The sequence below is a fragment of the Parasteatoda tepidariorum genome, chromosome 10 (genome assembly GCF_043381705.1).
Source record: "Parasteatoda tepidariorum isolate YZ-2023 chromosome 10, CAS_Ptep_4.0, whole genome shotgun sequence".
Classification (NCBI taxonomy): domain Eukaryota; kingdom Metazoa; phylum Arthropoda; class Arachnida; order Araneae; family Theridiidae; genus Parasteatoda; species Parasteatoda tepidariorum.
This window is the reverse complement of record NC_092213.1, coordinates 5,333,467-5,355,557: the sequence shown is the minus strand read 5'-3', so window position 1 is coordinate 5,355,557 and position 22,091 is coordinate 5,333,467. Positions and strand designations below refer to the sequence as shown.

At 28.3% G+C, this 22,091-nt stretch overlaps 1 protein-coding gene across 2 annotated transcripts in view; it reads left to right on the top strand.

The window, feature by feature from the left end:
• The window catches only part of LOC107451235 (ceramide glucosyltransferase), a 46,125-nt gene extending 30,658 nt beyond the window's left edge, over window positions 1-15,467 (top strand). Inside the window, exons 4-10 of one of the 2 annotated variants that reach the window (XM_016067261.3) lie at window positions 3,620-3,722; window positions 5,402-5,503; window positions 6,600-6,712; window positions 7,970-8,148; window positions 11,180-11,266; window positions 11,401-11,590; window positions 14,841-15,467. In XM_016067261.3, coding sequence (XP_015922747.1) covers window positions 3,620-3,722; window positions 5,402-5,503; window positions 6,600-6,712; window positions 7,970-8,148; window positions 11,180-11,266; window positions 11,401-11,590; window positions 14,841-15,017 — 951 coding nt within the window. In that variant the 3' untranslated portion in view covers window positions 15,018-15,467. Of the gene's footprint in view, window positions 1-3,619; window positions 3,729-5,401; window positions 5,504-6,599; window positions 6,713-7,969; window positions 8,149-11,179; window positions 11,267-11,400; window positions 11,591-14,840 lie in introns of both variants that reach the window. The other variant, XM_016067260.3, reaches the window with a different exon arrangement.
• The last annotated feature ends 6,624 nt before the right edge of the window (window positions 15,468-22,091 follow it).

Genomic DNA, 22,091 nt, shown 5'->3' with positions numbered 1-22,091 from the left:
ACTGGAAGTTTGAGGCTATATGAGATGAGTCCAATGCCACCTTCTTTTGTTTGAAAATCTAATTAGAATTTAAAAGATTTTAAATTTTTAGGGATCAGGAATTACCCCTGGTCTTGATCATTTCTGGGGTAATTACTGATCACCAGTTTTTATTGTAAAGGGGCTGTTTAAAAATAATTATATAATGGTAATTAACAAATAAGACATCAAGATCAAACAAATAAACCAAAAAGATATGTTTAAGCAGCTAATAAAATGATTTATTTAAAAGCAAGAAGAAGGATTAACACTTTAAATTTTCAAAAATCTTTGCATCGTGCCATACATTTCAGGCAATCAGCCAACTCATTCTCAAGTTCTTCTGAAATATAAGAGTTCCCACATGGGTTACTTTTGCTGCATTTTTTATCTTCATTAAGGGAAAGTGTAAAGTTAAGTAAGCCATGTCAACAGCTCTGGCAGCAGCTTTTACACTGAAATTTTCATTTTCAATCATTAAAAGAAATTCACTAATTTTGTTTTCTAGAAGCTTAGTATCCTTTTTAGGCTTATAATTTCTCACCATATTTATACTAGGCTAATTTATAGACTTAAAAATTATTCTAACAATTATACTAGGCTAATTTATAAACTTAAAAATTATTCTAACGATGTACACACATAAAATTAAGATAGAAGCAAGGTAAGACAAACCAGAAATGGTGCAAATCAGAATACAGTCTTGTATACAGTTTAAAACAAATTTTGTGATGACAGTTAAAATATATTTTATAGTTGTTCCACTTAATAAATATGAACTGATATTTAAGAAAAGACAATTAGGTATTTATAAGCTATTTTATATACTGTTTATAAGAAATGACAATGATCAGGAATCACCCCAGTGATCAATAATTACCCCATCTGTAGGGGGAAACATTTGATATAGTTTCCCATAATCAATAACAATGTTTACAGTAGATGTGAAACAATTAAACAAGAGCTTACACTATTTTCATATCAAAGAAAAAGAAAGTGACTCAAAATATTTATTATTAAGAGAAGGAGGGGGATCTTTGCAGAAATGTGCACATTTTGAAACTCATCTTTGAAATGGAAAATACAGAAAGCAGTTTAAAAGATACTTATTTTGTTAGATTAAACAAAAAATTATTATTAAGTAAATGTAGTTATACTTCAGTAAAGTGTACAAGCATTTTTGTCCATTTCTTAAATTTAAAAAAAAAAAAAAAAATTTAATAAAACTTAGGTGATCATTATTCACCCCAGAAACAGAGTGATCGTGAATTACCCCGGGTCACCCTACCTTGCAGAAGTATCTGCACCCAATGTGCGTGTATGTACCTATATTATCTAACTGTACCTGCCCAAAGAAGTCTTCGCCAGACAATCTTTTTACTTTGGTAGTGCCCTGATGTTACAGTTGAGTTAGTTGTCCTCGAAATTGTAACGTTTTCCGTTTAAACTTCGTCTTCACTTTTGTGTATGCACCATATAATATGCATAAATTTTTATCGTTGCTTACGGCAATTAGGACAATTAATCTCAGAATTTATTTAATGCTGATTATTTTTATATTAAGACCATGCATTTAAGTATGCAAATCAACGTTCAACAATGAAAAAACTTTTTTAAAAAAAAATTTAGTGTCAGTTTTAATTTGTAATTTCAGGAGAAAAAGCGAATACAATAATTTAAAACCAAAATTTTTGTTTTAAAATGTGTTGTTGACATGCACAATAATTACAAAACAAATGTTGTTTGTTTTACATTTTAAAATATAATATGTTTGCTTCATCTATTATATTGTTTATTCTGTATCTATTATATTGTTAGAAATTGGCTTACATAAAAACTTAATAAAATCAAAATTATAATATTCAGGTATTAATCTTGTTAAAATTTAAAACAGATGAGTTTTCACTCGCTCGTGTTTTTCATGAACATCAATTTCGTGTGAGCGTCATGTAATTTGGGAACTGCATATGAGTATGAGTCTAAAATCTTTGTTCCATTATGTACTGGCGAAAACCAAAATACTACTGAGTTCAAAGTAGCTCGTTGAGTATGGAAGCATTTTATACTGCTGAGAAATGAAGGCCTTGCATTCAAAAAAATGCAACAATTGGTTAAATAATTCCAACAAGTGTGAGAAAATAGAAATAATCATTTCCAAAAGACATACAAAAACAGATATCAAAAGAAGAATTCTACCACAGCCAGCCAAATCCATTTCCCAAACCTGTTAAAAACTATTAAAATTATAATATATTAAATGTGTTTAGTATCTATCACTTTCTAAAATATCATTCCTATTTGTATCATTCCTCACTTTTTAAAGTGTGGAATTAATTAATTTGTTTTTTAAGTATTAAATATAATTTGAAGGATATGTATCTTTCTTACAATGCCATTGCATACATCTATCAATGTAAAAAGTTTCAAAGCTTTTCATACACTTTTTGGGATTTTAAGAACTGAAAATGACAGTTTTCATGAGGATGACCCAGATATGCAATAACATAACCAGATGAATCGGGCACGTTAAAAGTTTTTACAAAACAAGTTTTTTTCCAAGTAGATGAAAAACTAATTAATTTCTTTAATTAAACTATCCATATTTTATAAAAGTAAGTTGTTACATTTTGTACAAATCAATTTTTTTTTTTTTTTTACTTGCGTGCAATTTCCTAGATGAAAATTAGGGGGGCAGTAATAACATTCAATAAAGTCATCCATGGATATTTTACAGTAAAATTAAGCTTATTGACCCTAAAATAAATTCTATAGCAATTAAACTTTAATTTTCTGTAGAGAAGATTGTTCTTTTATAGCCTGGAAGTTATGTTTTATTCAACTAGTGCCATCTACGGTATTTTATTGGCACTTTTCATACATGGGACAGTAGTTGCACAAAAGTTGGTCACACAAAATAATGTTGAATAAAAGATACCAATTACTCTATTATAAGAATATTGATTACACACATTCCAGTAGACAGTCATGCTATATCAGAATCTGTCTGCATTATCTCTGTAGCACTTTCACAATATAATAAATTACTTAAGAAATTTCAAGAATGTTGTTAGGATCACAGGACAATAATGACATTTTTACCTATGTGTATATANTATATATATATATATTTAAAATGTAATTAAGGTACAAAATATGTCTGGTACATATTTTTTCTATTCATTGTGAGTATTTTAGGCACACACAAAAAAAATACCATTAAATGACAAAATTAAACGTTTTAATGAAAAATTTTGCTTCAGCACATAAAATTTATTGAATTGAGAAAATAACCCATTTCTTAGAGCCAAACATTTGGGTAAACTTCTTATAATTTCTTTTGGGGCTTGCAGCAAAAAGCATAGTGTATCAAACATTGTTATAAAATAATAAATTTAGCTAAAAATTTTACTTTTGATGTACTGAAAGAGTGAGTGATTCATTAATATTTATTAATTTCTGAGTTTTGTGTTTTGTCTGAACTCTTTTTCTCTCCTGATAAAACCTGATGTATTAAATTTTTTGCCATGTTATATTTGTAAGATAGTACAATATTATGTTGTGTCAGTTCAACTTTTAAAATATTAATTTTTTCTCATTTTAGTATGAATTGCTGTTTTGTATTGAAGATGAAAGTGATCCTTCCATAATGCTTGTTAATAGTTTAATTGAAAAACACCCTGAAATAGATGCCAGTATATTCATTGGTAAGTGTAAGTGACATTTAAATTTACAAATCTTGAATTGAAAATATTTTTCTGATTATTGTTGTTTCTTATATTATGTACACTAATAAACGTAATTATTGAATTAGAAGTCTTTTTTTTTTCTAAGTTGCTAGCATGTTGAAAAAGGTCTTAATATTTTTACTTAAAGTAAAAAAAGCACAATTTATTGGACAATGTACTTTAGTTTAACAACTAAATGATTTAGTGAAACTTAAAAATATGTGTAAAAGCAATTTCTAATCAAGTTTGATAAAAAAGAAAATTTTAGATTATTCCTTATTAAATCTATTCAAATTTCCACTTAAAAAAACAGTCGAAACCACCTAAAAAAAACTGTCGAACTTTGTACAGGTTTACGACTACTAAAGTGGACTCCGAGGGATGAGATTTTTCCGACTTTTTTGCTTTTGTCTCTTGAATTTCAGCCTTTTTATCAAAAACTCTGATTCTCTAAAAAAAAATTTCTTTTCTTTTTTTTAAATAAATATTCTGCTTTTTCTGAAAATTCAGCCATTGAAAAAAAATAATTATAATTATTTCCGATTTGATATATAGATATAATATATCGAAAGACATATAGAAAATTCAAACTACGTATCTTCTAACCCTTCGGCATATCTTCTTATTTTAGCTATTAGCTTTTACGAGCAGAAAATAAAAATTTTCTCATTTTTACTCGTCCACTAGATGGCTCGTATTTTCGTATTTACCTGATTTAAAAGTTGTGTATTGCGATCCTTATCCGCACGATTTCAATATCGTTCATTGTAATTCTTATTTACGAGATTTAAAAATTCGATGTCGCGATTTGTATTGAGGCGTTTTTAAAATTCTGTGTAACAATTCGTGTTCACGCGAGTTTATCCAATGTCATGATTCGTTTTTGCGGTTGTAATAACCCACATTTATTTTCGTATTCACGCCATCTGAAGATTACGCATCATGATTTGTATTTTCAAATTTTCGAAATCCAATATCGAGTTTCATTCCCGCGATTTCAATATCATGATTTATATTCACACGATTTTAAAATCCTTTATCGCGATTCTTGTAAAAAGTATATTTTTTTCCTTGTATTAGTTACTATAAATGTGCCCGTTTTTCTATCTACGATTATTGCTATATATAGGCATTACAACATCAGCGAAACTGGATGAAAATATGTTACTGATATTTTCGCTACAAATCATGTAAGATTTACTCACATGAAAATTCAGCTATTTTGCTTTTTGGCCAATCTCATCCCTGAACTCTGTAGCCTTGTAATTTTGAACCCAATCCAGAAGACAAGGGAACTCCTGGATCGAATATTGGGAGAAATTTGCCTTCGTGGAGGACTTTTTTTGATGGAGCTAACCAGCATTTGCGTTACATGGTGAGGAAGACCACGAGAACCTCCCACGATTAGCCCGGCGGCGAGGGGGCTCTAACCCATGATCCGTCTACCACTAGGTTATTTTACGTCAGTGCAAGCCGGATTCGTATCGATCAGCCATCACTGGGATTCGAACCCAGTTCACCTCATTGAATGGCAAAGCGCTCTATACCCTGAGCCATCGCGGCTGCCAATTTTATTGATAATTTTAATTATATTTGTTTCAATGTAATGTTAAATGTTGTTTTCCTGACCTGAATTGAATCTTTATTATTTTCTGTAGGCGCTCCAAAAGTAGGTGTCAATCCAAAGATTAATAATATGAATCCTGGTTATGAAGCAGCCAAGTATGATCTTATTCTAGTCTCTGATAGTGGAATTAAAAGTGAGTTCTTTTTTTGTTGTTGTTGTTGCTTAAATGTAATTTTATTTTCATGAAAGTCATGTTGTTATGTCATCAGTATGTTATCTTGCGTTGGTATAAACATGCATAGCTGTTCACTCTTCTGTATATATCATCTATTTTCTGTCTTTTTGCTTTGTATGTACTGGGATGAAAAATATGTCAGTGCACGAATGAGGTTTAGAGGGAATTCAGGCTAACCTGGCAGAAATTTTTGTCTGATTGAAAATGATGAAAAGTGTTTCTACATAAAGTGTTGACAGTACAATTGATTTGTTGAATAAAGAATAAAATTTAAAAATACAGATTTGTAGTTATGCATATGTTTTGCCCAGAGTTGGCAGGTCTGTTTTGTTGAAACTTAAATTGAAAGAAAATGCAATACATGTATAATATACAGTGTATAATACACTACAAGTTTAATAATGTGGGATGGGATGAAACGCTTTTTCAAGCTTATGCGTAAAAAATCAGTCAGAAGAAGTGACCCAGGATTCTTGCAGCGCATTTTAACCCACAGCACAATCTGTGCTTGGCTTTACAAGCTCAACTGTTCATAAAGGAAGGAGTTTAGGTAAATAGGACTACTATAATATTGTACTTATGTACATTTAAATTCGTGGAGACTCCTTTCATTGTTTGTTTTTTTAAATTGAAAACCGACTGGACTGGTTTTCATTGGCACATTCGTTTTCATTAGTGCCAATCGCATTTGATAAATTAATCTTTAAAAAAAAAATTTATTTCATACCAACTGCAGCAACTAACTGGCTAGAAATTTTTGTCAGATAATATATTAGATACAGTGTATCGTTGATTTATTCTTTATCTTAGTAAACTAAACCTTATTTTAAATACATTTCTTAGATGAAATCTGAATGCAAAGAAATCTTGATTCAAACACCTTTACCCATTTTACTTGATTTAAGAACGCAAGCTAAAGGAAGCGACATCATTTCAAGAGTTGATATATGTTTGATCTGGGCATCCATTTTGCGTGATGCTCTCTCTATAGGGATTCTTAACTTGCAACAGAGTATAGTATTAAAATATTAAAAGACATTATTTTTGTTGATAGTGAAAGAAGATACTTTGCTTGAAATGGTTTGTTTGATGACTGAGAATGTAGCTCTCGTTCACCAGATGCCATTCACTTGTGATCGAAATAATTTTCCTGCTGTCATGGAAAAGGTATGTCTTACTAATTATACATCTTAAAAGTGATTTATAATCACAATCTTTATTTTTTTTTCCTACCTTTCCATTATTATATTTTTTAGGATATTATAAAAAGGCCTTTCTGGTGAAAGTTCTGTGTGGTGCACTTGCTTAAATGTATAAAAACTAATCGCAGAGTTTGTATGCGTCGGAAATATCAGAAAAATTAGTCATTGTCAGTGGAAAATGTAATTTTACCCGAAACTGGAAATTGTTAGGGATCTTAAAAATATGTTGTTTTTCTATTTAAATAAATATTGCTCAATTAAGTTTTGCAATCTTATTGGTGCTTACTGTTTCGTGATTATTATTTATTTTTTTGATCCATGCGTATAATGGGTTTTAATTTTTTATTGCATTCTCGTTTATACGAAATGCTCTTATATTGATTAAGTGCAATTTTACCTCAATTACACAATTATTTATTATTATTTTATGCACAACTTTAGACTTGCGCTTTTATTTCTAGTTAATAATTGAATCCTGAATAGTTTTAAATTTTGTTGAATTTTTAAACAAGGGAACGTTACTTTTAAAAGGTAACTGGTAAAGGTACAAGTGTTTTAAGCAAAATTAACATGTTAAAAGTTTTGAAATGAAAAAGTAATGAGTCAAGTTCAAAAAGAAAAATATAATGATTTTAAAGTATCTTTCGTGGAAATTTAAAATTCAAAGTAACCTCAAATTTCATTTTTAAAAAAAATGTAAGAAAGTTTTATTTATTATTTTTTTAAAATTTAAATGCATGAAATTGTTACTAAATTCATTGAAGTAGTGAACGTTGAAAATATCCTGAAACCAAAAAAGATATCAAAATTCAATGTTTGCTTATAAAAAGGAATTTTAAGTAATGTTAATTTTGAAATTACCAAACCTTTAGAAATTTTGTTTTTTGCTTATGGAATTTGTAGCAACAAATTAATTTGTTAAATTAATTCAATAGCATAATTTTTTTAATTTTGAATTATGAATATATAATATCAAGAAGTTTTAACTATTGAGAAGATCTATTGATGTGCCTAGCTTAAATGATTTTTATTTTGTGTGTCATTTGCAAAGGGAAAAAAAATTCATTAGAAAAATCTTTATCATTGGAAAATAAATTTAAAATAATGGTTAACTATTTGTGAATCGTTTGTGTATATCTTAATATCAAGCTTTTGTCTATAAAAATTTCAGGGCATTATGTTGTAATAAAGTAGCATAACTAAAGTGTTTGATTTATTGTAGGTATATTTTGGAACATCCCATGCTAGAATATATCTTGCAGCCGATATGTTTCATATAAATTGCCCAACTGGCATGTCAGCCTTAATGAGGAAAAAACTTCTTGATGAAGTGGGAGGTATGAAAGCATTTGGCCAGTATTTAGCTGAAGACTTCTTTTTTGCCAAATCCTTCACAGATAGGTACTCTCTCTTTTCTGTTGATCTGATTTAATATTTATCTATCAAGTCTGTTTCTTGTTTAATTCTGGTCATTGTTAAATTTTTCATTGACTCTTAATTAGCGTACATTAATTGCCTAGTTTATGTGGTAATTATATTTTCTCATCTTGTCAAGAAGTTGATGGTTTGTATTTATTTGTATTGTCATATGTCACTTAAGGAAGGTGGTTGTGTTTGGTTTGTGAATTGATGTTTAGCATAAGCCGGCTATATATGAGATTTACAGTGAAACCCCGATTTTACGTTTTCTGTCGGACTAGCGATAAAAAACGCTCGAAGCGGAATAACGTAAAATCGGGGTAAAGAAAAATCTACGCATATTTTTAAAAATTGACACCTACCAGTTAAATTAATGAAAAAAATGAGTAATCTTTACTTGCTTTTCGCTTTTAGCTACAATTTCGTGTGCAGCTCGTTCAATACTAACAATTTTTTGCAAATTTGCTTCTTGATTTACATTTGCAAGTAAAAATTGTTTTAGAGTTTTTATGCTTTGTATTGCTTGATCAGCTGTTGGCACGTCTTCTGTTATTTCAACTTCATCGTCATCAGCTCTATCGTCAGAATCAGGTATTAAATCACTTATGGAAGGGATTTCTGAAGTAATGATGTCTGTGTCACAGTCGATGTATGCATCATCGACTTCCAGAAGATCCTCAACTTCAGACACGGAACTTTCTTCTTCTTCCAAAACAACAGCGCTCTCCTCCTCCGATATTGAAAATCCTGCTTTATTGAATCCATTGATGATGCACTTTCGGTCGACACTGTCCCAAGTTGAAGATATCAAATAAAGAGCCTCAAGAACCTAAGTTTTTGCCTTAGAAGCATCCTGAAAGTCACCAGAATCTAGAAACATTAAGAGATTTCCTAACCAGTTGCTTCCGGTAACTCTCTTTAAATGATCGTATAGTTCCTAAATCCAGTGGTTGAAGTTTGCTCGTACAGTTAGCTGAAAAAAACTCTATTTGCAAGTTTTTCAATTTAAGGTTTAAATGAGCAGTGCATTGGTCTAGGAATAAAATTATGCTGCCCTTTTGAAAACTCATTTTCTTATCCAGTTTTTGAAGAAAATTTTTAAATAATGTCATCCATGCTTTTTTGTTTGAATTGGTAGGAAAACTTTTGATGTTTTTGAAACACCATGGTTTGTCTGCTCTACCGAACAAAAGAGACATTAACTTTTGGCTTCCATCGGCATTTGCACAGAGCAAAACAGTTAAGCGCATTTTTGAAAGCGTTATTCCATGGCAATTTGCACATTTAATTGTCAATGTCTTCTTTGGCAATAGGTTGAAAAACAATCCCGTTTCGTCATTAAATATGTCACTTGGATTATAGCCCTTTAATAAATTTGGCAGAGTTTCTTCTTTCCACTGTTGCACAATTGTCATATCCACACTATCGGATTCGCAACCGATAGATTTGAAGCATAAATTGTTCCTTTTTTTTTTTTAATCGATCGATCCAGCCATTTGATGCACTGAAGCCTTGGAGTTTAAGCCTTTCAACAATTTCAAGCCCCTTTTCTCTCAGGATGGATCCATTTATAGGAATCTTTGCTGCTCTGTCTTCCTTGAACCAGTTCATTAAAAAAATTTCTAACTCATCATATGGAGATGTTTTTAAGGTTTTTCTCTTCTTGGCAATTTTCCGAGTTTTTCAGCGTTTAGTTCTACTGAAGCTACTTGCTTTAAAATCATTTGCAAAGTTGAATAAGGAATACCCAAAGATTTAGCAAGATCAACTTTAGTGCCATGAAATTCTTTAGCTTTTTCAACGATTTCAGTCTTTTCGACCAGAGAAAAGCATTTTCGTTTCGACATCTTGTTTCGAGAAAAGAACACGATGACTGGGGTTTCGAAAATGAGAAAAAATGCTATAGCTCAAACTCAAACAAAACCGACTGAAAATCTCATTTGGTATGCTAGCACGGAAAAATTAGTAAAACCATTTTGAATCGAATAAAAATATTTTTTTGATCTGTTTGTAGAAAAACGCATCAAGCGGGATTTTCATAAAAGGTGTAACGCAAAATCCGTGGCTTTTTAACATTATCGGTATAGGCAATTTTCACGGATCAGCAGAAAATGACGTAAGAAGCGGGATAACGTACGAAACGGACAACGTAAAATCGGGGTTCCACTGTATATGATACTTGAAAGATTCCAAATTTCCTAATAGTAGCTTATAATTTAACTTACAAATGTTCATGTAAAACAAAGCAATTCATTATAATTTTATGGAAATTTGTCATGATGGTTGTTATTTTCCTTGATAGTTACAGCATTTTTTGAAAAATATGTTTTAAGTAGGCTATAACATTTCCTATTAGAAATATTTTAAAATTTTCATATTAAATTTTGAATAATGTGTAACTGTGCCAGGGTTTTCACAGTGGTAGCAGTTTTTGAAATCTGCTTAAAAAAAACTCATCACAATTGCTGAAATAAAATAACAAGTTTTCTCTTTTTTGTTAAAACATCTTAAAGTTTTTTTCTTAAGAAAAAAAAAACAGTGAGGTGCTTCATTCACAAAAAAAAATAATAATTATCTTGAATTAAGATGCAATTAACAAAGATAGTCATAATATCAGATATCAGTCCGTTATAAAGAAATGAGAAAAAGTGAAAATGAAGGGAAAAGCAATTTTTTTCCCCTCCCTATTTTATGAAGAACAGAAAAAGCTGCCAAAAAAAAAAAAAAAAAAAAAAAAAAAAAAAAAGTTGAGATAGAAATAAATAATTTAGATTTTTTTATTGGGATTATGAACTTTACAGCTCTCAAACAATATTTTATCAAAATTTCACGAAAGTGTGAAGTCATTCCTATTGTATTGAAAAACCAACATATATGTGTGTGTGAAAGTTTACTTACCATATATTTATTACTTTATTTTGCTTACCATATATTTATTACTTTATTTTGTAAAACAGCATTATCAATGGATTTATTGTCCTGATTCTGAAGAAATATGTGTATATATTTTCAGGGGTTGGTCTTTAAGAATTAGTTCTCAACCAGCGTGGCAAAACTCTGGTATCTGTGAAGTAGCTAATTTCAATAGTCGTGTTTCTAGGTAATTATTTTTTTCCTATGCATAAAATTACAATACTACAAAGTATGCTTAAATTTGTTATTTAGATTATAGAAGGGTTCCCATTGATGCAATTAGCATAGTGATCAGTTGCTAATTGTTTTCTTTTTTTTCAGGTGGGCAAAGCTAAGATTTGCAATGGTTCCCTATACAATAGTACTAGAACCTCTGTCTGAATGCATGGTTCTTGGAGCTTGTGCAGCTTTCTCTGTCAATGTTCTATTTGGCTGGGACCCATTTGTTGTATATTTAGTCCATATCTTGGCATGGTTAATTTTAGATTGGATTCTTTTAAATGTCATACAGGTAATGCACATAACGCTGTTGCTTAATTTTTTAAAATATATAGATTTGCATACTTTTATACAAGGTTTTCTCTTTAATGATTTATGTGTTATTTATTTATCAGTGTTCATTTTATTCTTATGTCTTTTTTATCACTTATTAAAATAAAGTGAATGAAATGTGTCCTATTTCAATGACTGAAAGTTCTTAGTTGAAATTGTTGTGTGTAATGACGTATAATTATATAATAAGCTATATTATGTGAGATCGCCATCTGTGTGTGTAAATTCCTGGTTGTCCCAAATATGCATAATCGTGCTCATAGTCATGAGTCTAACTGCGCTTCCAAATCAGAAGGTGGGAAATATTGGTTCCAGAGTTTAACAGGAGTATGGCCTCTATTTATTGCTATGCTGGTCTTACATCATAAATTCTTTTTGGACTTCCTGTAAAACGGTTAACAAAGAGGGCTCTATGTTGTCATTCAGTAAAATAATATTGGGGTCGACTACAATCCTGAAAAGTTGAGCTTTAAATCTCACATCAGTGAACGTACCTCTTTCAAAAAAATGTAGGGTCTACAGTAGGGATGTAACGAATATTCGGCCCTTTTGCCGAATATTTGGCCTAGCCGAATACTGAAGTTATTCGGCCGAATAATGAATATTTATATTTTAATGTAAATAACTTAACATCCTGAATTAAAGAAAATTAATCTGTTAAATGATTTTAAAAAATTGACATATAAGTTTTTAGTTTTCTGGGTTTTAATAATTTTTCGTGCAAAAAAAAAAAAATACATTTAACAGCAGTAATGAGTTCTTATTTTAAATAAAATATATAAATTGCAAGTATAATTAGTTAAAATATGCTATTATTAATTATTTAGATTTGTAAAAGCCTTATGGTTGGCATCAAGATATTTAAAATATAACAAAAAATACATCAAGTTGTTAATTTTTTTTTAAAATATAGAAAGTTTAAAAAAGCAAATTTGTTAATATTTATTTCATTTTTAATTTAAAATTTGAAAATTATTTAATTACAAAATTAAAATTTCAAAAGTGAAACTTTTTAAAAAGTTCTTAATTTTCTGAGTTTTAATAATTTTTCTGACAAAAAAGAAAGTTAAGAATACATTTAACAGTAGTAATGAGTTCTTATTTTAAATAAAATAGCATATAAATTACAAGTATAACTATAACTAAAATATGCTATTATTAATTATTTAGATTTATGAAAGCCATATTGCCTTGTTATTGGCATCAAGAAATCTAAATTATTACAAAAAATAAATCAGGTTGTTAAAAATTTTTTTAAATATACAAAGATTAAAAAAGCAATTTTGTTAATATTTATTTCATTTTTAATTTAAAATTTGAAAATTACTTTAATTACAATTAAAAGAGAAATTTTTAAAAAGTAAGTATTCGGCCACCGAATATTCGGTATTCGGCCCCATCACTATTCGTTACATCACTAGTCTACAGTCATTCAACATAATGCCTGCATACACCATCAAATGTCTGCTGTCGTGTTTGTAGATGTAGCAGGTGATGTGCTTCTAGTTTAGAATGAGCAATACCTTTTGGGCAACCATCCGCTGTTTCGACCAACTTCCACAATCTTTTACCTTGTCATCAGTAAAAGCCTGACTGATATAATGCTAATTGAACAGTCACTACGGATCTCAGGATGACTACATATAAAAAATGATTTTAAGAAAAAAGTTCTTTGTTAATAAATTTTTTTCTCCCAAAAATGCACTTTTTATTTCTCATATCTTTTATTACCCAGAAAACTAATCATCCTAAGATCATTCCATGTTATTGTATGCTATCTATTCTAAAATATTAGGAGGGTTGAATTTGGTTATCAAATTTTTCATTCAAGTTAATTTCATTACTTTATTTATTTATTATTATTTTTTTAATTTATGGTTGATAATATTTAAAAGTCATCTAATAATTTTATGTTTCAGCGTTATTTGGTACAAGAACTCAAACCCTGGGTTTTATAAATTTGAAACTTTAAATTCAGTATTTAAATTTCACATTAACCAAAGTGGCACACTATTAAATATGTTACTACTGCCGCTAGCCTGTTTTATCATTTCCTTATTTAGCCTTATACTGAATACTGTAAGAATGGACACCACTGTTAAACCTTTTTATTCTTTTGTCCCTATAACCACAGCTGTATGCTTTCTAACTCTAATGAGATACCATTTAGAATATTTATTTATTTTATATTGTATCAACCTATATTTAGATCAGATTTAAGTAATATTTGTCTAATAGTTCTTGAGGTAATATATATCAATTCTATGTTTTCTTTTAATTTTTAACACCAGTGTAATTATATTTCATTGATGTCGTTGTTATTTGTGAGCATCTCTCAATACGTGAATGCAGGACTCTGTTTTCATGTCGCAATGGTGCAAAAGAAATACCTCAAGCAATAATTTAAACCATAACCTTGAGTTGGGTTTTCAACATTGCTTGGTACATTTGTAGTTTTTTTTTTTTTTTTTTTNTTTTTTTTTTTTTTTTTTTTCGTGCTAGCTTGTATATGTTGTGATATATTCAAAGGTACCACTCTTCAGTCCTGGGGACTGAAATCAGTCTTAAAAAAAATAAGTAAACTGAATTTCATAAAATTGAGATCTCTTTTTCCTTTGTTTTATAAATTAAAGTGTCCGCTGTTCCTTAAAAATTTAGTTTAACTGAAAAAGGGTATCTTCCACTTACGTTGTAAAAAACTAGGTATCCCTGATATTAATACATTTGTATCAAGAGTGATATTAATTGAACATTTTTAATTGTATGTAGGGATGAGATTCATTTTCCTGTACTGAATATAACTTAAGATTAATATGAATATAACTTAAGATTATGTTTTTTTTTTTCTGTCCAATTTTTAGAATTAGCTTGGCCTTAGCCTCAAGTGCAAGATACTTAAAGTGAAAATTTTTGTTTCCCTAGAAGAAATTAAACTGAATTTAAAGAGAAAATGTGTATTCATAACAGAAGGGGAAGAAATAGAAATAATTTAAAGCCAAATTGATGTAAAAATTTTGGTTATAATTCTTTTGGGGTTATTATTGCTAAATCAATTACTAATTGCAATTTTCATAAGTATTTATTTAAAAAGACCTCGAAATTCTGAAATCTAGATCTTTAGAACCCTTCATTTCAAGAGTGCAGTGATTACTGCATGTATACTTAAGATGTCTATTTAATTTTTATTTATTTTTTGGTTTTCTTCACAGAATAACACTTTGCCATTCACGAAGATGGATTTTGTAATAGCCTGGTCATTCAGGGAGATTGGTGCTTTTTTCCATTTCATGCATGCGCTTTTCAATCCAAAAATACAATGGAGGACTCGTACATTTTACCTGAAATGGGGAGGCCTTGCTGAAGAAGTTTCTAACCCAAAAGTCTAAATAATATCTCATAACTCTTTTCGTGATATTCAAAATACAAAGCGCCTGCATGTACTGCCACGAGTGGGGCCACTCACTCATTGGTTATGCTGGTCAAGCTGTATTAAAATAAATGACTTTTTCCCCCGACTGCTGGTCAGTGAAAATAAAAAAAAAAAGAAATTGTGGCTTGTGTAAATTATAGAACAATTTTTTGTACAAAGTTCCTTCAAAGGAGTCCAATTACTGTGATTTATTTTTACCTCCTCCAAAAGGGGCTGCTCTTTGCTCAAATAATCGTGTCTCGCAGTTGTTTTCTTCCTTTCTCTCTCTCTCTCCGACCCCTTCCATCAACCTATGCAAAAGATATCAAAAAGCAATGAATATGCAAATGGAAATGTCTAAACCATAGTTGTAACTGGTAAGAAATTGCTGTAATTTTCCTGAATTATTAAAATTTTTAATTACTTCTTTCAAGTAAATTTTTTAAAAGTTGTTTGCAAGTATGATGCTTACCAATAAAACATAAGAGATTAGAGTGCCATTTGTTGGGATTGAAAAGTTCCCTCTAAGAATAAAAAAGGGCAGGGCACTTTTGAGTTTTGAAAGGGCACTCACTTACACCGTAAAAATTTATCAAATTGTTAAATATTGTGTAATAACTAAATTTGATCCTCAACAATTTTTAAATTACCCTCTTATGTTTTGTGTCTATATTTAAAAAAGTAATTCTCACGCGTTATCAAAACAAGAGAAATATTCACAGTATATTAAAAAAGTATACAGTTTAAGTCATGCTAAAAGACAATCTTTGAACATAAATTTTTTTCAGAAAAAGTAAATTTAAAAAAAAAAATATTTATTGATAAACATCTTGCAAACTTTTTTCTGAAAATTATTTTTTAAAAAAAGCATTTAAAGATGCATTTTTTTTTTAAAAGGAAATAGTATTTATTTAAAAAGTTCTTAAAATTGCTTAAAAAATTCTGTAGTATACCCCTCTAAAAAACTTTTAACCAGTTGAGAATGATCCAAACAAAGTAAATGTTTGATATTTGTTATAGTAATCAGAGTTAAACCTATAAATACAAATAATTTTGCCAGTGTGTAATTATTATTTAAACAGTGAATTGTTTATTTTTTTAAAATAGAATATAAATAAAAAGACAAGTGTTTTTAAGTAGAGGCGCGTTTAAAAAACGTTTTCATGCGGATGTTTCTTGTGCTAGTTTTTTTTCTTCTTGAAACTAAGATGGAATTTGCTGAAGTCACGATTCATATTCGCATGATTTTAATATCAAATATCGATTTTAGTATTTACCTAATTTACAAGTTACGCATTCTAAGTCATATTCACTGGATTTAAATTAATCTTTGTGTCGTATCTTATTTTTTAAATTACGCGACCACCTTTATATAAGTTCGTGCCTACATCTTGTAATAAATTCAAAATGTTCTTTAGTTGATAATAGGATTGAAGTTTCTTACTGATACTATTTTATTTGTAGGTTTTGTACTTGCAAATAATCACTCCCCTGTTTTAAATATTTAATAATTGGTAATAAAATTTAAATATACAATGCTTCTAGGTAATTTGTTTTTGTATAAACGTTTACCCTATGTTTAATTCATTTCCTAAATGCCCAATGTTTATTGTGATATTTTCTTTAATTTACTATGAAACTACTAAATCATCTTGAACTAGTGATTTTTCTGTGTTTTATTATAATTTTTTTTTTTTTTTCAATTTGATTCTTGACTTTTAATTCATTATTTTAAGCAAATGAGCATCAAACAGTACTTTCATTGTAAATAATTAATTTTTTGTTACTTTATTTTTATATATTCTTTTTATTTGATTATAAGTTGAAAGCTAATCTTTAATACCAGATTTATAGCAGTTTTCTTTAAAAAAAGGTTTAAATATTGATTAAAGTTTTTACTAAAATTGTATTATTTGCCCCATGAGCAAAATCCTTTATTCCGTAAGTCATTTTATTTGTAAGTTTTTTCTTTTTTTTTTCTGTCTGTACATTATCTGTATAATGCATTGTGATGGATTCATCGAATTTTTCCCATTGTAATTGTGCTGTGTTTCTTTTCTTTTTTTTCTTTTTCCCTAATTTTGTGAGAATTATTTTTTAATTGTTGAATAAATTTTTGTCTGAAAGAAAAGAAAAAAAACCGACTCTTTGTAAATGTACAAATGTTGATGATGTATAAATAGATTTTTATATGTGTGTAAAGTGTGACTCTAAATTTGATGAGTTGTTATTGGTATATTACATTCTACTTAAAACATCAGTATTTGTTTCAAAAATTCTTATACTTTTTTTTTCTTAAATTTTGAAAAAAAGTTTTTTAATGTTACATAGTACTTGGATTTAAAATTAAAATGTACTAATTTTATTATTCCAATGTTTACGTAATGATAAAGCTTATGATAATAATTCCAATATTTTAAATTTTTTGTTACTGCTTTAGCTTTTTGTCTCTGTGATAATGATCTAGTTTATGACTTCCGCAAAATGTTACATTTGTGGGTTGATCTATAAAATATTTGAATTTTTTTTTAAAATTTATATATCGATTTTAATTTATACAGAAGAATAGGACTGATCAAAGGCCTCCTCTTTTTATAGAAATAAATTAATCTTCATTCATTTTATCCTGTTCAATATATGATAAGAGAAAATATCCATTAAAAAATTTGAGAGATGCAGAAAATAGATACTTGTCATAAAAAAATTTGTTTTTTATTTAACATAAGATAATCATATGTCACAAACATGATTTGCTAGTCTAAATTTTGTTACCTTTATTCTAAAAAATCAATATTTGAAAGTAAATGTTGTGTATTGAAAAAGTCAATGTTGTCAACCAAGATATTTTAAAGTCTTTAGAGAAAACATAAATATCTTTATTTTAAGTCATTAAATATTCCATATAATAACTTGTAAGCTGTAATATAAAATGGAAAGCTGATCAAAGGCTAAAATTTTGACCGAAATCTTTATTCGGAGGTTGTTATTATTCCCAACTAAAAGCAATTGTATATAATTTTTTTCCTGGACGTTTTCATTTTGAACTGAATTAGTTACTACAAAAACTTAAAAATAAATTTTTTAATGAATAAAAAAATGGTTTTATGTTGTAGCTGTTGCAAGGAAACTGAAAAATTAATAAATATTAGCAAAAAGACTGTTGTTTCTTCACCAGACTTATTAGCTATAATTTTTTTTACCAAAAATGATTTTTTTTTTTTTTTTTAGTAAGAATAGGAGTTGTAAAATTTCATTTTCTAACAATATACTCTTGATTTATAATAACATCGAAAGATCATATATTCCTCTGCTTTAAATTCAGGGTTATATTTCAATTAATTACTTTCGCATTCAAAATTTTATATTTGTTTTCATCATAACTCATTTAAATTAAGATTTTTAGAAATTCTAAATTTTATTTTTCTGAAAATTTGATGTATTGGGCTAATAATGAAAAATATAAAGATTAAAAGTTGATTTTGAATCTACATATTTATGCTTACCAAATGTTTATTTTAGTCGTGAATATCATATGCTAGTGACTCTATGAAACAGAAATAAAAATGGTGTTTAATCAATTAGAGCTTAAGGCAAATATGAAAGAGTAAACAATAAAACCTTTAGGTCAATATTTCTATTTTTGTTTACAAGTCAAATAATTTATGCCTGTACATAAGGTTTTGTATGTTCCTTTTCAATGTTTTTCTGGTTTCAATGTTTTCACATTTTTAAAAATGCCAAGAGGTAAGAATTGAAATCATTTGTAAAGACAATTCAATATTGATAAAAATAGATGCTATTTAAAAGATTGTAATTTTATAAGTATTTCTAATTTCTATATTTTAAATCTACATTCCTGTCAGTTTTATTAAACTTGAATTTGTTATCGCAATGAAATATCAATTAAAATTTTACTTGAGCTAATTGATTTAAATGTAAAATTTATTTTTTTTAAATTTTTTTTTTTTAATACTCAACTCTTAAGCACAGCATCAACAGAGGGATGCATTTTAAGAGTATTATATGTAGTCGCCCATATTAACATAATAGGAGTTATACGAATCCCCTAAGTCACTAATTAATAATTTGGAAAATTTATTTTATTGTAACCGAATTTCAATTTCCAAGTATTTTTTAAACCTTGTCAAACTTTACCAAAGATACTAAATAGCTTTGAGATTTTTTAAAAATGCTAAGCTAAATTCCATGAAATAAATTTTAATGGATAAAACAAAATATTAATTAGTGACTTAGTAATTTGGTAATTGTTATCCATATAACTCTCCATATGTTAACATGAAGGGATTGGATATGGGATTTGACTCCTCCTTGCAGAATAAATTTTATCAAGGAAGAGGAACAATTGTCCTAGGGTCTGACGTTGCTGCTGGCCCTGTTTTGTAGGAGGAAAAATGTAAAATTTTGCATAAAAGAGACTGGAGAATCTCATTTAAAGGACGCTATACCGTCTGAAAAACTTGCCTTGTCAAATTCTTACACCTACATAAGTAATTTAAAGTGACTTCTGGTAAAAGTATAAGATATGAAGTTTCAAATACTCGTAAAAACACTTTCAAAATGCAAAATTGCGACAGAATTACTTGCCACATTGTTGACTGATAAAGAGTTGGCCTTACATTATCTATTTTAATTCATGAAACCAGTGGCACAATAGAAACTTTTCACATCGAATCCAAAGTTTAATTTCCTTTCATTCAGTATAAATAAAATTTTTTGGAGTTTATTTTATTTTCGTATTCGAATAATTTTTTTTAAAAAAAGCCGATGTCGTGACATAGTTTCTATGTGGAATTGCCAATCAACAAAGTGTTAAGATTACGCTATGGAGAAGTTCTTCAATAATTTGTTTGCATTTTAATACTTAGAAAGTCAATCGTTACTCCTAGTTTTGCATAGTTTAATATACCAATGGATATGGAACAGAATTTGAGAAGAAAAGTTTCTCACCCATTAAACCGTCGGCTTAAGTATCTAGAAAAACTACAATTTTGAATAAAGACTTCAAAAATTCTAAAAAATGTGAAAATGAAATTTTTTTTTATGAGTTTTGATTTAGGGGCCTGTTGGTAAATGTTGTCTTTTGATGCTCATAAAACATTTGTTTAACCTTAAATCTAATATATATACAAAAAAAAATTTAATTTTTCCCAAAAATAGTTTTTTTAATTTTTAAAAGAATTAGAATATATGATCTTTAGATGTCAACACTTGCATTCATTTATTTGCTTTTTTTTTCCGCCAAATTCATTTTTATTATTTTTCTGTATTTGTCTAAAATTATTGTTGCATATGCTCCTTTAATTCAATATGTGTGAAGACTTTTCCTTTTTTATGTACAGTGTGTGTCAATTTGTTTGTCCAACTCAAGATGTCTGTCAAGTTATTTATTTTTCATTTGTAATAATCCATTATCAGTTTTACTGTTAGCCTTTTTGTAGACATTCCACTTCACTTGTTAAGGCATATAAAAGGTTTTAATCTTAAAAGTTGTCTTAAATTTAATTATGTAACAGAACTTGAATCGAAATTTTCCATAAAAATATTAAAAAGGTTGTCTTTAAAAAAAAATGTTTTTTGATGAAATTCTGTGTATTTGTATAAATGCATTTAAACATTTAGAATAAAAGGATTGTTTTTATATATGCAATGGCAAAACATAACACAATAGACATAGGAAATTTTCTACTGTAGGTTGACTTGGTTAAAAAAAGTTTTAAACTAAGTTGTGCTGGCCTATGTTAATATTTTACAATGCGTTGATATTTTCTTTTGCAAATTTGCATTGTTGATTATTTTTGACACAGTATTTTTCCCTAATTATAAAAAAATAATAATAATCATAATTTCAAAATATCTTCAGAGATGATTGTGCTCTGGAAAAAATCTGGATTAATCGCTAACCACGATCTTGAAGTTTCCGAAAGTCCGAGGTTCAGAAATTTCAAAAAATTATCAATCACATTTATGTATAAAAATTCTTGTATATTTTATTTAAAAATATTAGAACTAGAATTTATCATTTGCATCTCTTTCGTTTGTAAATATTTTTTCGGGTAGAATAATAAATGAAATTAGAGATAAAAGTAAACTTATACATAATTATTCATTTAAATTATGCTGCATATAATTTATTTAGAATTTCATTTTTTGAAAACATCAGTGACATTAATTTTTCGAAATGCGTCATTAATGATTTTACTTGAGAAATTTTCAGGTTTTTTGAGCTGGGATCACAATTACCCTTGATAAATAGAATATAACAATAAATTTGAGATGGAGTCCACACTCATTGTTGTCTATATTTATACGGATGTTGTCATTCAGTTCTAGATAAATGTCAGCATAATATATATATATTTTTTTAATTTTCGCTATTTTTATCCTTTACTATTTCGTGACGATATATTTTAAAACATCATTATCACAATACTTTACGGTACTCAATTTAAATCCATGTGTTGCTCAATTTTAAGATAACAATATTCAATCAGCCTTTTTGTAGTTGCAATTTGATTTGTCACTTCCGAACTAATTTCTAAAGACTGGAATTGCGTTGCATAAACTAAGATCTTCATTTTTTAAACGCTCCTTTCGCAACTTAAATAAGTGAAGATTTTCACACAATATTTTGTCTGCGTGTCTTATGTTAAGAGATATCAGGTTCAATAATACCTGTGAAAAAATAACTCTTTCTTAGAGAGCTTGATTTAAATGCTAGTATAGTTATTGTACCTAGTTTTTAATGCTGAATATTTCACAAAATACGCAACATACTTATTTTTGCATATGGATGGTGGACCATGTAAAGCTGTGCACAGATAAGGGGTTGCTACTTCCTATTTGATTTTTGCGCCTAAGCTAGGAAAATCGCGCTATTCAATATTATTTAGTGTTAACCATATTATACATTCTAATAATTCAATTTTCAGCGAAACAAATAAAATGAATTCGGAAGACCCCACAAGCATGCTATGTTGCTTCCCAATAAACAACAACCGGCGATATTTTACACGATTATAAGCAAATAAGG